This window comes from Sorex fumeus, unplaced genomic scaffold (assembly GCF_029834395.1).
Source record: "Sorex fumeus unplaced genomic scaffold, SorFum_2.1 ptg000009l, whole genome shotgun sequence".
Classification (NCBI taxonomy): Eukaryota; Metazoa; Chordata; class Mammalia; order Eulipotyphla; family Soricidae; genus Sorex; species Sorex fumeus.
The window spans coordinates 18,331,560-18,348,377 of record NW_026606066.1 but is presented as its reverse complement, the minus strand read 5'-3'; the positions used below and the strand labels follow the sequence as shown (position 1 = coordinate 18,348,377).

The window sequence follows — 16,818 nt, the reverse complement described above, 5'->3', positions numbered from 1 at the left end:
TTGAACAATTATGTTTAGTTCATCTTAGATCTCTCAGCTCGGACAAAACTGACATGTACTAGCCAAATAGTTAATTAATATAAAAGAAAATACACCCCCCTTTTAAAATAATTATTGTAACATTTATTTGCGTCTTGTTCTATTCACCATTTATTTTGTAGGTAATAATGAGAGATGCCCAAAGAGGAAATTGAAGATGGTAGTTTTTCCGATTTAGATTTTTTTACTTAGAAATGACACATTGAATGTGTGTTTAACGGTAATCAATTAATTGATTTCCCCGGTACAAATTAAAGTTTCTTACTGAATAAAGTATGTCAAATTTATTTGTACGAGTGTTTTATGAATCAATTCCATTTCCTAAACCATTCCTATAATTATCTCACCCCACGTGAGTTGACGTTGAGGTGTGATGTGAGGTGTGTGTGTTGTATTTATAATTTGAGAAAAATAATTCTTACTGTAGCTCTAAAATAGAACCCCAAATATAAATGAATCAACACCACACTACAAGACAAAGATCCCCAAAGCCGTTCTTTTGGGAGCCTCATTTTGTATATGTTGTATGATATGTTATATGATGAAGCTCTGAGGAGCACGTGTGTTTTTTCTTCAGGACAATTTTTTCTATTGGCCGAGGAGACCCTAACTCATTTTATTTTTAGTATATTCAGCAACAGAGGAAAACTTTAACAAAATTATGTGCTAAAATCTATCCTCAAAATTTTTAGTTCTATTGGTTCAAACATTAGCATAAAAAAAACCTTGTTAGCTTATTTTAGTTTGTAATCTCAGTTTGAAAATATTCCCTAAATTGTAAATTTATTAAGATAATAAAATGTGTGTGATTCTGGAAATTTGTTTTTAGATTCGAAAGACTAAGACCAGAGCTCACTTAAATATTTTGCCTATGGAATTATAGAAAGAAATGTAGACATATGTTCTCTGTACAGTGATTGAAAATTATTTAGGACCTAGATACACAGCCTTTTCCCAACAGACTCTAATCAAAAGAAATAAGAACAATAATCTGAATAAAAAATATGGAGAGTCCAAGGCAGAGTTAACAAAGTATACAGAAAAGTAGGATCAAGAAAGTTTAAGAAAGGAACAAAATTGGGAAAGAAACAAAACAAAACATAGGTAGATATGAAGGAGAAAGGATGCACAATTTAAAATGTTAGTCAATTTTTTTTATTATTTTTATAACTTTCCACTACTCTAACCATTATCATATCTAGATTTTTGGCCAATATTATAACTAGATCCAATACACTCTTCTTAATAAATTTCCATTCCGTGAAAAAATTTAAAGATGAGTTATATTTAATTTGTAATCTTTACATTGATTTTTAATAGCTCATTTTTACATGATAGAAATTTACCTCCAAATGGCATTTCAAAGATAGAAACAAAGACAGAACAATAAGATACAAAAACAAAAGCAAAACCTTTATTCTTTTGGCTTGATTGTAATGTGGTTTACCATTCTTTATGGTAATAGCATTTTTCCTGCATGCATTTCACCAACACACTACAAATGAATAGCTTTAATATAAAGAATCTACATTTAATGTTGCTTGAGAGAGAAACCAAATATTTTGCTGTAACTGGTAATAATTTCACTACCAGGCTTACTAGGAAAAAGAAAGAGAAAGCTTCTATCCCATGTCCTATCTGATACATTTCTAAGGTCATATGAGTCACTAAGAATAAGATCTATTTGCGTGAACAAACACTGAAAAATGGCAGATGATTTACTGAATGAAAAGACTGAGTGGAAACATCTAATTCAAGCAATGCCAAGTTTATCAATTGATCTTTTCTTAAATTTCTTGCTATGATAAGGCATTACTATTTGAAAGCAAATGAATGGGACTCAATCTGTGATTTGTTTCACATTCAATGAAATGTGTGCAAAGTTACAGTACTAATAAAATAGCAGAAGCCTACATTGCATCATAGTCTTTGTTTCTTATTTTGTGAAGTGCTTCAATTTAAAAGTGCTAGGAACAGAAACTAACAATAGTGACTGTGACATCAACCTGAAGATACTTTTAATTTCTCATTTTATGTACAAAAGGCTGAAAAATAAAATAAAATGAACTTTTTACAATATTTATATATATTTTTAGAAAACTCTAACCATATATTTTCAACAGATTTCAGCAGCTTGCAACATCAACATGTTTGTACAGTCGGGCTTTTACCATGAGTGCTCAGTTAATATTGGAAGAATAAAATGCAAGAAGCTCTTCATTGTTTGCTGCAACCTATTGCTTAATGACATGTAGAATGAGGTCTCGGTAGAACAGTTTGTTTCACTTTACCACTGACATATGGCTTCCCATATTAGACTTCTGAACAGTGGAAGGATTAAGATACAGCAGCATAGGCAAGAAAAACATGCAGCAGTGATAGCTTCAAACTATAACGGAACCAATTACATCATTTACCTGTTGAAAGCTTGCAAACTATACTCACTGTGGTACATATTTGATGCAATAAATACTGTGCTTAAGTCATGTTTTGTTTGCTCAAACATGCACCACGGGGTAAAATTACTATTTACAAAGCAGACTTTTATTTTTTAAATTGACATATACACTATGTCAACCTCACCAAGAGCAGAAGATGGCTAAACAATACTGCAGGAAAAAGCAGAATTAACTTTATAAAGTGGTTAAGTAGGGGGTGATTTTTGGTCATCAGGTTCTTAGAAAGGACTGGTGTGTGTTTTTATTAGATGCCAAAGGACACTTATCAAAAATGTTGTAGTCATGCTGCCATGAATCTGAATGACTTCGTAACGGTGTGTGTGTCTCTCTGTGTGTATACATATATATGTATATACACGCACATGTACATATATACATATATACATATACAGATAATGGATCATGTAAAAATAAAACAACTCTTTAATGCTTGTGAAATCTATGAAACATTTACAGGCACATTGAAAATTTTCTGGATGAGACATCTTAAGAACATGAATAGCTATTTAAGCACCTCAAAAAGCTAAAAACATCCTGAAACAAGAAGTAATCTCTTTCCTTTTGTCATGTGATATTTTTTCCGTATGTGAATGAGAAGTGCAGCATGCCATCATTTAAAATATATCCAGTTTACAATAGAGAGGTGTAGAGTTCTCTACCTTTAATCCCTTCCCAAAACATAACCCCATTTACAAAAATAGTCACATATAATAGTAAACAACCTGTGAATTAAAAAAAAAGTGATAAATTCACAGCATACGTTTTGTAAAAATATGGCAGGTGTGGCAGTTAGAACATAAACAGTGGTGAACAACTATGATCATCAAGTGTCACATTGAATTTACATAAAAATTGAACTTCCCTCCCCCCTTTACAACTGGTTCCTAAAGTCTGAGTAGCCATTATGTCTGTCTGCTCTTCAGCAGTGTCAGCTGGTAGGGAAAACAGAAACCTCCTGCTGATGCTGTTTCTCTGGTTCTTTGAGTCCCAGTTTGCTGACCAGAGGATCCTGTCTTGTTATAGGCACTGACCTTAAGTATTCATTTGTAAAAACAGTCAGTTTGGCATAGACCTCCTGTGGAAGTCCTGTTGACACAAATACTTCACCGTCACAGGCTGTAAACAATTAATTGGTCACAAAAATGGGTTATTCTTTGTTTCTGTTTACTTTTTACTTTCCCTGATATCTTTTGCTTTGTCTTCCTTCTCTGACTTGTCTTTTTCAAATTTTTCCTTTTCTGGCTTGGTCACACTATCATATGAAGGTGGGGAAGTGGTGGAAGGTGTCATATCGGTCTTCTCTGGAGTTGAATTCTCATTCAGCTTGTCGATGATGATCTCTTCTTTGATAGGTGTTCCTTCTCCTTCCTTGCCTTTGTCTTTCTTATATATACTTGAAACTTTTTTAACTTTTTGCTTCAAGAGATAGCGTCTATAAGCCCTCTGGATAACAATAGCAGACACCTCCTCTTGTTTGCGTTTCAAAGTGGTGGTAATCGGCTCATAGGAGACTTTGGAGGGGTTTGATGCCATGAATCTCTCTTCCATTTGTATTCGTAGGGCATCCATCTCTCCACTCTCACCCAAAACGCGCTTTGTGAAGGCAAATAATATGTCCAGGCAATGGATTCGGTCCCCGCTGACCATGGGCAGATCCATGGCAATGAGCTGGACTTTGTTCGGTTTTGCTATGAGAAGCGGAGGATCCAGGGCAGCTGCAAAATCGGAGAGTTTAGCGAACTCTATAAACTGGGTGGCATCCGGGTCAAACTTCTCCCAAACCTCATAGAACATCTCAAAGTCATCCTCACTCAGGGGCTCTGCGCTTTCTTCAGTAGCAACACTGAAGTTCTCCAGGATGACAGCGATGTACATGTTCACCACAACCAGAAATGATATGATGATATAACTGACAAAGAAGAAAATCCCAACAGATGGGTTCCCACAGTCTCCCTTAACTGAGCTTCCAGGGTGATCTTTTTCAGGGTCACAATCTGGAGGTCCGCTATTAAGAATAGGTGCTAGCAATCCATCCCAGCCGGCAGAGGTGGTGATCTGAAACAGGCAGATCATGCTGTTGCCAAAGGTTTCAAAGTTGAACATGTCATCAATTCCAACTTCTCTCTTAACGTAGGCAAAATTGGACATTCCAAAGATGGCGTAGATGAACATGACCAGAAAGAGCAGGAGGCCGATGTTAAACAAGGCAGGGAGGGACATCATCAGAGCAAAGAGCAGAGTGCGGATCCCCTTGGCCCCTTTGATGAGACGCAAGATTCGACCAATCCTGGCCAGACGGATAACTCGGAATAGGGTAGGAGACACAAAATACTTTTCTATCAGCTCTGCCAGAAACATACCTGCAGAAAGTCGAAAAAACATCGCAAAAGCAGTGTTATGTGGATTATATCAATAGATAATATTGATATTAGTTATATAAGATATAGGTGTGAGAATACATATCTGCATATTTATGAATTCATAAGTAATATTTTCTGTATGTACACATAGAGTCTGCAAAGTGAAGCAGGTATATTTGGTGTTATAAAATTAACTGTTACACTATCCTAAGGTCGTTTTTCCTAGCTCAAGGAAATCCTCTCTCCAAAGAAAACTCAACCACTGAAAGTCTAAGGATGTTACAAAAAATAAATGGATTATTTCTAAAACACTAGCCATCGAATTTTGAACTAACTATAGTAATATTTTTTCTAAAACATTATCCATAGAATTTCATAAAACTAATACACAAGGCATATAATTTTGGATAAAAAATATGAAGTTTGTACTCTCCTGAAATGGTTGTAATTTATTTTGAGAAGTGGCAAAATGATACCCAGAAAAAATACAAGCAGGCATCATTAAATAGCAAAAATGCCTATTTTGGTAATTGTCAAATCTGCTGTTTACTGAGTCTTTTTCAGTTTTAAGTGCTTTTGCTTACATTAGTTTCATTTAATCTCCATAATAAAACTCTAGACAAACATTCCTGGGAAGAATAAGAGAGGTGAGGTAATCTGCAATAGGTTGGCAGAGCTGGGAAACAGTCGATATATGGACGTCATAGGCAAGGTCTGGATGAATCTGTATCTCCTTCCTCAGTCACTATATTGCTTTAGACCACTATTAAAGGGATCAAAGAAATGGTACATTGTTTCAAATTTCTCTTATAGAGAAAAAAATGGTATAAGTTATGGAGAACTGTTTCTCACTTTTTGTGCTCTTTCTCCAGAATGAAAGAACTTTGTCTTAAATCTCATATTTATTTATAGTATTTCATTTAACAGCCTATGGATAAACAGTTAATATATGCTGATAATAATAAATCCATATTATATATTTGAAGACTCCACTACTACAAAAGAATCCCATCAGAACCCAAAGATATTATGAGGATTATATGTGTGCACAAATTAATACACATAGACAGTACTCCAATTATCTAGGAGTTCTTAACTATGAACTATCGTCTACCTAATTCTACATACTTTCATTTGCATTTGTTTATGAATTTTTTTAAAACAGTATTTGTTTATATACTACAGGAGTATGGTTGAGCACAAAAATATGTCTAAATTTTAGTTATTGCACTTTAAAAATCATATGAACATAGATTAAAGCTGAAAAAAATCTTTGTTATAAATCTTATCACTCACAGCATAAGAGTATATTTATGTTATAAATCTTATCACTCACACAGAGAAATGACAAGTGAAGAACGTACTGTTATATTTTTATTTGAAATTAGGGATGTGTGAGAGAGATTAGTGAAAAATGTTTAGAAAGTTTGTTTAAAAAGCTCTTTACTTTCAACTTTCTTAAGTCAGAGCAACTCTTCTTACCTACAATGGAGAGAATGACCACTACAAAATCAAATATATTCCATCCAATGGTGAAATAGTAGTAACGAAGAGAGATTAGTTTGAGCACACATTCTCCAGTGAACAGAACAATAAACACTAGGTTAATCCAGTATAGAATGTTTGTCATTTCTTGACTCTGGTCATCTGTTTCCACCATCATGGTGACCATGTTGAGACAGATGAGGATCATGATACTGATGTCAAAGACTTGTTTGGTGACAAAGTCAAAGACCATCCCTTGGAATTTGTTCTGGAAAAAAGAATACATAAAAGTTCAATTAGAAGCAAAATTGATAGAATTTATTGTTTTTGATTTTTAACAGCAATTTAAAAACATTGTTTTTATAAAACATACAATGTTTGTTTTATAGTCTGGAGAAATTTATCAACACTGAAGTGGTGAACTAATGTCATATTATTTGTTTATTGATGCTGTTCATACTGCCAGATTTTATAAATTCCATATTCGTTACCATTGTCTACATTTTCAATGACTTGGTCCTTATCATGTGTATGATGGCTGGTAAATATTTGCTACTATATTATTTACTATTTTATTAGTTAGGAGGTGACTATCAAAAATAATTTCAAGGAATTAAATACTTCTTCAGCTTTTATCTCCTTTATTTTCAAGTTTCTGCCTTCATGAGTTTTTTCTATATATTCCATAGCATCTTAAATTTAATTAACTTTAAGGTTGAACTGAGAAAATATCTTAAAAATTATAGGATAGGGCTAGAGAGATACTACAAAAAGTAAGAAGCTTGTCAAGAATGCAGATGAGTGGGTTCCATCCTTTTTCTGAGTCTTGCCAAGAGTGATTCCTGAGCACAGAGCCAGGAATAAGCCTTTAGCACCACCAGATGTGGCCCATAAATGAAAAAAAATCAGGATATTTGTGATACAACTTTTGAAATGGAACTAATTCTGTATTTTAATGCTATTTATTTATTAAAATAAATTTTATTTCATGATCATTATCTTAACTTTGATAGATGATATTTGATTTGGAAAGCTGGATAAAGATTAAATGAAGTGACATTTCCTAATAATAAAATAATTTTTAAGTTCAGGTTTCAGATGCTTTACTTTATCCCATTCAGTATTGACATTTCCAAACATTAACTGGCCTTTTCTCTTATTTATAATATTGTCATTATCTTATAAAACTGTTTTAATTGTCCTTATCTTAAGGGTTTTTTTTTTTTTGCCTTTATCCACTTAGTATTTCAAACGTCTTCAGAAGAGTGACATTGACTTATGTGGACTAGCTAGCTCCACTGCCTCTACCGGAGTGCGTAAGTGAAAGAAAGCTCTGCTCCTTGTACATTCCATAGTCCACTTAGCAACACCAAATACTTATTAATCTGGATGCTAGATACAAGCCTTCTGAGCTCTTTCTATTTAAAAGTTGGTGTTTGTTGTTCCCTACTGACATTCTTTTTCCTGGTTCACTGAGCTGGATTTCTACTCAGCTTGTTATATCTTCCTAGGGCCTTCACTAAGCTAATAAATGCTATTCTTGCATACTATGTTTACTTTTCCAAATATGTTTTCTTCTTACCTCTACCCTTTTGATATTTCTTACCCATTTTAGTAAAACTTTCAGACTCTGCCATATCATTTGTCTTCTTAATCTCTTTCCTCCATTAAAAACAGACTACCCTCATGATCTCTGCACTTCGGTCTCCGTCCTTGCTAAGTCAGGGTTTTCCCAATTACAATCCCCTTCTCCTAATGAAATCCTTTCTTTCTGCATTGCCTACACTTTTTCATTCTTCAGTCCTCGACTTTGGGTTTATGTATCACTTCAGCAAAGTATCATTTAGCTTCTCTGAATACCCAACTCCTAGTCCCTTATCAGTTCCCATCCTTCAAACCTATACCTTTCTTATTATATATTTCCATTTCTAATGACTATTCTATTGCTATATGTTGCATCATCTGACTGTATATTGTTCATCATTTCATTTTAAATGTGTAACATGGTACATTGATTTTATTTTTATTTTGTGTTACTCCTAGCCATTCTCAGGATTTATATTGACTCTGTGCTCAGGAATCACTATGGCCAGGCTTGGGTATAGTGCCAAGGGATCATATTCAGTGCCAGGAATAAAATGCAGATGGGTGCCTTTACTCCTGTTCTCTCTCTGGCACCAAATACATTCCATTGTTAATGATGGTTGAATGGACAGATTTTACTGGTTCATTTACAAACTTTCTAGATCATCACTAGCCAAATGCATTGATCTTATGTATCTCTACTCTTAATAATGTAAATTTAAATTTTAACAGTGTTGGATTATCACTAAACTGCCAGTTGGAGAGAACTTTTCTCGGTCATATACACTTAGAACACCTTTTGTAAATTTATCTTTATCCTTCATTTCCTTTTTCACATTATAATGAAAAGCCCAAGAATTTATGGTTGGCACTCTTTTTTTTTTTGTCTAACTTAATTATCCTTTGGAAAAGAGTTTATGTTTCAGAGCTCAATTAGATTATAGTTGACCTCTTCAAAACCCTTACATCTGTCTGAGGTACATCTCTACCTAATCTAAATCTGTATTTTCAAATGCCTTTATGACTCTTCATTTATGTTAGTGGATTCAATAACTTCACAAATCATCTAATTTAGAAGCTTTAGTACTTATATAACCATACTCTTTTTTCATATACTATACTTGTTTCATTTAATTGAGTCTTTTTTATTGTCTCATTTATTTTCTGTGTTGAGTCCTACTGACATTACTCCCTTCCACATGACACCATTATTGATTAATCTTCTTGTGTGTGAGTTTTGTAGTTTTTGTCTAGACCACAGCATTCTCTTGTGTCTAATATCTTCTCATATAGTCACTGTCACTGTCACTGCCTCCCGTTGTTCATCGATTTACTCGAGCAAGCACCAGTAATGTCTTCATTGTGAGACTTGCTGTTAATTGTTTTTGGCATATCTAATACGTCATGGGTAGCTTGCCAGACTTTGAGGCCACGTGCAAGGCAAACGCCCTACCCTCTATATTATCACTCCAGTCCCTCATGATAATATATAAATATTTTCTTTTATTCACATTAGCTTGCCTCTTTTTTTTAGTAATTACAGTATATTTACATTGCTTACTCAGATCAGTTTGTCAAAGTCATAGTGATAACCTTGACTTATTTAATTCAATAGTAAATTGTGTTTACTACACACTAATTCAAATATGTTATAAGTCTCGAGTGAAGTATTTATTTCCACAGCTTTGTAGAATAATTTCGATATATAGGGAATGTACTTTGCTATTTTTCCCATCTCTCCATATCGTGTTACGTTTTAAAATGCAGTTCACATTCCTTATGCTTTATTCAGTATAGCTATGCACTTTCTGTAGCTTTTGGCCATTTTACAAAATGAACATTGGCAATGAAGCTTGACTAATTTTATATCATCACTAATGGTTGCATAGAGTCACAATTCCTCAGGAACACTGGAATGCTTTACACCATGTGTGCCTTATGGCAGTAGATCTGAGACTGAATATATCAGTCTTTTTTAAAAAAGATGGAAGAATGTAGACACCCTTCTGAGTATAATTCCTGGGAGCAGTCAAACAGAATCTGCAGCTACTGGCAAAAGTGATGTATAAAAACCCATGAATGTGATAAAAAGTTTGATTCTATCTAATTTAGGGAAAATATATTTGGGAGAATCATCACTTATTCACTTAATCACTTAACTTCCCGTTAGTCGTCGATTTGCTCGAGCGGGCGCCAGTAACGTCTCCATTTGTCCCATTTGGAGAATCATAAGATATTTTTAAAAACAGAAAAATCCCAACACTGTGACCTATTTATTAATGCTCTCATTCAAACTGATATAAAATAAGGTGTATCTGATATTTTCCAGTTCTTTCCACTGTTCCTTATAGAGAATCAATATATCTACATATGTACAAATTAATGTTTCTTCTCTACATTATTAGTAGCTCATAAGTGAAACCGATACTATGTAATAGTGTTTGCATATGTCTGAACATTTTTACTATATACTTTGTGTGCCTATCTGTAACATAAGTAATTTACATCTACTATGTCTGGAGATATACTAATACTTTGCTAGCTATCACATTTTTAAAGTAAAACTTTATTTTACAAATTCATAACTATATGTTATTTAGATTGCACAAATAATAGATAATATAGCTTTTACTAATGAAAGTATGCTATTCTTACAGCAGGCCGAGGTATAGGCTTTTGTGGTTTCTTTGAGCCTAGTTTTTTCATTGCATTGTAGTATTTCTTTTGTTCTTCTGTCATAAAAATATCTTGACCTCCAAAGTAAAGAAAAAATAGAAAAAACTGTTAAAAGCATATTCTTTTCAAATATCCTATTTGAACCTTGCTAATGCCTGAGTTCATAGAAATAATATGTATAGTATATAAATTATATCACATGAGTCAATTTTATTTTTATATTAGTAATATTAGAAAGTATCAAATAATTGATCAAAACAATAATCAATTATCAACTAATAAGACACATAGATTTTTTTAAGTCTATTAAAGTAAATTCCGCATTTTGATCATTTCTCTTTAAATCTAAAAGGGAATACTGAAATTATTAGTTTATGTTTTCAGAACAAGGATGAAGTTTTAATATACTTATCTTTTTTTTCTGTTGGTTGAAGTTGTCTATGATGACACCAATGAAAAGATTCAAAGTGAAGAATGAACCAAAAATAATAAAGATAACAAAATAAAGATACATGTACAGATTGTCTTCATATTTGGGTTGTAATTCTACCTAAAAATATGAAGAATGATAACTATTAGAATCTATAATTTGAGATTTTAATTCCTAAAGCATGTCTCAATCACTAAGAATGAAAAAAGCACTAAGAATTATTTAAAATATTTTATAAAACATAGAATATAAACCCTTACTGAATAATCTTGCAAAGCTAAGACTGTTCATTTGTTTCAGAGAAAAAACAACTTGCAGAAAAGGCTGAGTAACTAAAATTAGTTTCACCCAGTAAGTTCCTAAATTATGAAGGTATTTTCTATTAAAAACAAAGACTAGAAAGTATTCAAAGTGAAGAAGCTTTCATCTAGGAAATGATAGTCACTGTTCTGCGTTAGTTGCTTTAAAATTTCTCTCTCACTCAGTTTCCTCATCTGTAAAATGAAATAATAGCACTTAAATCTCAATTAGCATTTTTTGTGTTCTCAGTTTTATTAATGCATAAAAATATTTATAACAGTGTCTAACCAGTAGTAATAATTAAGTGTAATGGTTTGATCTGTTGTACATTACTTTTGGTTAACTAGAATCATTGTTTTATGTGTGGCAGTTGGTATATTGGTAGGTTAATTTCTTCCTGAAAGTGGATCCATTGATATTTTTCTACTCAGTAGCTGTCTGGTAGTTTTTAAAAAAATAAAATTGGACCCCTTATTTTCCAATCCATTAAAATAATTTAATTAACTTTATTTTGGGAACTCACCCTGCTGTTTTCAGAGTTCATTCTTAGCTCTGCGGTTCTGGTAGGCACACAGTGCTAAGGGTTGAACCAGAACAGCTGCTTGCAATGCAAGCAGTACTTACCCACTGTACTGTCTTTCAACTTTCCATTTTTTAATTTTTTTAAAATTGAGACCATTGGTTTGGTCTTTGATTGTAATTTACAGCTCAGATCCTACAGGATAGTGTTCTAATTTGGTTAAGTAATGCATGTGATAATGGATATAAAATCTACCTAGACAGTTATGCCAATAGAATATTTTTTAATGAAATAGAATAAAATTGAAATAGAATTAATATTGTGAAAATACCTATTCCTTGAAGAAACTGCTTTATTTTTGCATGTATGTAGAGGTCAGTACATAAAATTACATATCTAAATGTTTACAAATGAAATATAATTCACACTTGGTAAATTAAATATTACCTAAAATATGAGATATGATAAATTGTTAGAACGTGAATCATTCTAATCTAGGACATTGTCAGAATCTGAGAAACTCTTGATGCATGCTTTTCAGTAATTTAGTCTACCATTCTTGATAGAGGTAATCATTACAATGATATGTATAGAAATTATGCCCTTGCTTTTTCTTTAGAGCCAAAACATATGTGTATATTCATGAACAACAGTGTTTGTCCATATTTCATCTACTAGATAAATTTACTATGTTTTTAAGTTTCATCTACTTTATTACGTATGTTATATTCATATATATTTTTCATCAACAAAAATTATTTGCTCTCAAAGCCAAAAATAAAATGTCTCACTTTGCAAGTGAAGTCAAAACATTTTCAAGTGCGAGGTGCCATGTTAAATTCAAATAAATATTTCTTAAATAATTCACTGTGGGTAATTAAGAGCACGCAATTCAAATTTTGGAAGACAAATATGGAATACTTAATTTTTGTAATATAGACACACCACTAAATTTATCCATAGGTCTATTTTATTGATTAAATTATTTAATTTGATATTGTAAAAGTACTTTCACAGTATCAAATTAAATATTTGCAATTAACCAATTAATTAATTGCAAAAGGACTTACATTTCGTGAGTCAACTGCTGCATACATGATATCCATCCATCCCTTAAATGTAGCCTGTAAAAAAGTCATGCCATTTTTAATTATTTTTTCCTCCAAAATTTAAGTATATAAGCAAAGAAATTATCATTTTAATTAGCCAAGAATCATTTAAATGCAGGTATAAAATACTTTGCACATTAATATTTAAACTCTCTGGACAAACTTTAAAATGCATTTGTCCTTTGGTATGCTGGGGGGATGGGTTCCAGCATTCCAATGATACAATAGTTTGTAAACACTCAAGTCCCTTATGAAAAATGTCTCCAACCTAATAACATGTGAAAAGTTGTTGTACAATATGATTTAGGGAAGAGCATAAAAAATGAGTAGAGAAAATCATCCTCAACCCACAAGAACATAACATGATACTTGATAAAACAATTTCATATACATCATGCTAATATGGGCCAGGTAAAATGTATGTTATTTTTTTAAAGTTTAATGCTCTTTTCTATTTATTATCATCAAAATACCATTACAAATCATCACTTATAATGATTTGTTGTTGAAAATCTCTTCATTATTGACATACTATATCAAGATTATTATTTAATTAAAGAAAGTTTCTAACTGAAAACAAACAATTGAATGAAATTTACTTGTTTTAATGCTTGGGTTTTATTTTTGTTATTTGGACACAATAATTCTGAAAACAAAATCCCTATACATTTTAAAAATATCCCTTAGTACCAAAGAATCTCTTATGACCTCTTATATTCATAGTCTGTTAGTTATCATCTCAGGGGCCATGACAGAGAGGTTAGTTGGGGAGCATAATGTATTTTCACAAATTAATGTTAAACACAGTGGTCTTGGTAAGAAGCTTTTCATTTGCAAGATTGCAACATTCATGCAAAAATGCTACCATGCAGTTAGCAAGCATGGGATGAATCCAGTAGGTACCAGGGTGCAGAGTATGATTTGGGGGCTACTAAGTAGTGGCTATTGTGAATGTTGGTGGGTAGAAATTTATCAGGAGTCTAGATAATGAGGGGAACCTCATTAGTAGTAAAGACATCATCCCTCATCTCCCTCATGTACACAACACACACACACACACACACACACACACACACACACACACACACTCCTTTCCAGTCTCACCAGAATAACTTTTCTTAAAGCAAGGATTGGAAAAACAGTGGAAACCCATATAGAAATACCATTGTGAAAGAATTGGTGCTGAGTATCTAAGGTCGATCTTTGGAGACTATAAACTACTTTTCCATGTGGTATAGAAACTTTGCTTTGCAATAATTGAGGAAGAAATTAGGCTAATGTATCTGAGAATGTGTACTTGTACAAATACTGAAAAGAAATTTAGATTTATTTTAATAATACATCACAGAGGAAAATGTGGTTACTTACTACTTGAAGCAGAGAAAGATATCCAAGTCCCACGTTATCGAAGTTTACTTTCACATTTTTCCACCTGGCAGTTTGATTGCTCTCTATGAGGGCTTGACATTCGCTGTAGTTGTTAACCACACTTACATCAAACATTTCTCCAGTGGTGTAATTAATACAGTGATAAAACTTGCCAGCAAAAAGATTCACACCCATAATACTGAATATTAGCCAAAAGATCAGACAAACCAGAAGAACATTCATTATAGATGGAATGGCTCCTAAAAGAGCATTGACAACAACCTGTCATAGAAATTGGAAGGAAATAGGAAAATGTTAACAATATTCAAATTATAGAGCACATATCGATTGTATATGTTCTTAAAGATAATTATTACACAAATCAGGTAACTGATCATTTTAATACTTTTAATTTATGCTTCATAAGAGTATGAAATTAATTTTGTTACATAATCTTTCAAGAGGATGGCTGTACGCATAGCAAATTTCCATCAAAAAATGGTACTCTTTAAAAATGCAAAGTGCTCAGGAGTAGGGAAGGCCAAGAGATTGCTCAATGCCAGGAATGGAACGTGGAGAGAAAGTTTTGTGCTCCCAGGATAACATTTTAGTGTATTCTTAAATGAAAGAAAGTTTAAAAGAAATTATCATAATATTACTATTTACATAATTTATACCATTTATTACTACATAACATTATTATTTTTTTTGAATAGCATTACTGTGAAATTAAAATTTTCAGATAATTTAAGGATACTTCTAGATTTGATACTTCATTATTCAATTAATCAAAGAATGTTCCACTATGCAAACTGAGAAGACATTTGTTAATAAAGTTTCAATTTTTAAAATAAATAATAAATATAAATATTAAAATATGTGTTTTTCAAGGCAGTCAGATATGTGAAAAGACTGGGAAACTAGGTCCTTATATAGACCAATTTTGTTTAGGAACTGTAACAATTATTTTAGTACTGAAACTTTGATTTTTCAAACATTGGTTTTTTCAAGGTTTAATTTTTCAGTCCTTTTAAAAATTAAAACTAAAATAAAATGATTTTAAATTTTAAAATGAGGAAACTTAACAGCATTTTTTTCTATGGATACACAAACACACAGCCACATATATACACACATACCTACACACAGAATTTATTTCTGATTGTGTTTACACCATTCAGTGAGGTGTAATGCTAAGTAGTTACTTGTAGATAACGCAGAAAAAATAAGTTCATAAATTATTATTATTTTTTGAATAGCAAAATCGCTGAGACAGGGCATCGGCATTTCCCATTCAGCCTGAAGTTTTGTGCCCCAGGGGATGAAAAATGTGATCACAAATTCCTCCCTCTTCCTTTGTACCAGTTTTTGACTAAGAGGTAGGTTTCCACAGTTGACCTACTTTTTAGTCACTTCAACCAGTGTTTGAAAGATAAATGGTCAGATTTGGAGTTTAAAAGGAACAAAAACATACCCTATGGTGCAGTGCAGAAAGGATGAAGAATGATTTGGTGGTTTTAAATTACACTGAGTGGGATTTCCTGCACATTTATAAATGGAAAGAACACAACTAATCTTGGCTCAGATCAAAAGCCTACACAGTGTGTTAGAGATTTCCCACTGACCAGAAAAATCTAATTAGAATCAATTTAATTGTACCTAGCTAGAAGCAATCACTCAGGCATTTTAAATAATGAGAGTCTCCAACAGTGTTAAATTTATGAACAGATATCTGACATATATAATTGATTGGTTACATCAGCAGCCATGTAGAAGACTCAAACTCTCCATGGATTTGTCATTTCTAAGGGAAGTTATGTTGGTCTGCTCTCAATTATAGTTCTGATCAATTCTAAGGCACTTGGTCTTACCCTCATTCCTTCAAACCGAGACAAGGCTCTCAGTGGCCTCAGAGCCCTAAGTGTTCTCAGGGACTTGATGGCACCAAGTTCTGAGTAACCCAAGGCATTTGCAGTTAAGCTGACCAATGAAACCTAGACAGAAAAAGCACAATTTTCGTTATTTACAGACAAAAATGTATACAAACTTTAACCTTATTCTAGACTACACAACTATCAAATAGTTTCCTAACTTTAGAAACTATCAAATCACTGTGGGTACTTGTGAAAAATCCAGATGGTTGGAGGAGTTTGCTTTAGTAGGCTTCTGTGAATATCACTTTAAAAATTACTGTGAAAAATGATTTTTGGTTTGCTTTTTTATTTGGGAGCTACACTCAGTGGTGCTGAGGGCTTATTCCTGGGTTTGTAGTCAGGGATTACGCTGAGAAGGCTTGGAGGGAATTTATGGGTTTCTGGGGATTGAACCTTGAACCTGGGTTATCTGCATGCAAAGCAAGTAGATGTTCAGCAGTGCTGCAGGGATTATAATATTTGTGTGAATATTTTCTCTATAGGGGAAACAGTGCAGTGGCAAAGGACCTCATTAGATCCAGTTCACCACATGCAGAACTTCACATCCTTGGCTA

General features: G+C 32.8%; 1 protein-coding gene across 1 annotated transcript in view; it reads right to left on the bottom strand.

Moving 5' to 3' along the window:
• Positions 1–1,431: 1,431 nt before the first annotated feature.
• The window catches only part of LOC130019774 (sodium channel protein type 2 subunit alpha), a 93,363-nt gene continuing 77,976 nt past the window's right edge, over positions 1,432–16,818 (bottom strand). The window contains exons 21-27 of the mRNA XM_056110419.1: positions 16,202–16,324; positions 14,331–14,612; positions 12,924–12,977; positions 11,016–11,153; positions 10,583–10,687; positions 6,341–6,611; positions 1,432–4,858 (exon numbers count right to left, since the gene is read on the bottom strand). Of these exons, the coding sequence (XP_055966394.1) occupies positions 3,663–4,858; positions 6,341–6,611; positions 10,583–10,687; positions 11,016–11,153; positions 12,924–12,977; positions 14,331–14,612; positions 16,202–16,324 (2,169 nt within the window). The 3' untranslated portion in view covers positions 1,432–3,662. The remainder of the gene's footprint in view (positions 4,859–6,340; positions 6,612–10,582; positions 10,688–11,015; positions 11,154–12,923; positions 12,978–14,330; positions 14,613–16,201; positions 16,325–16,818) is intronic.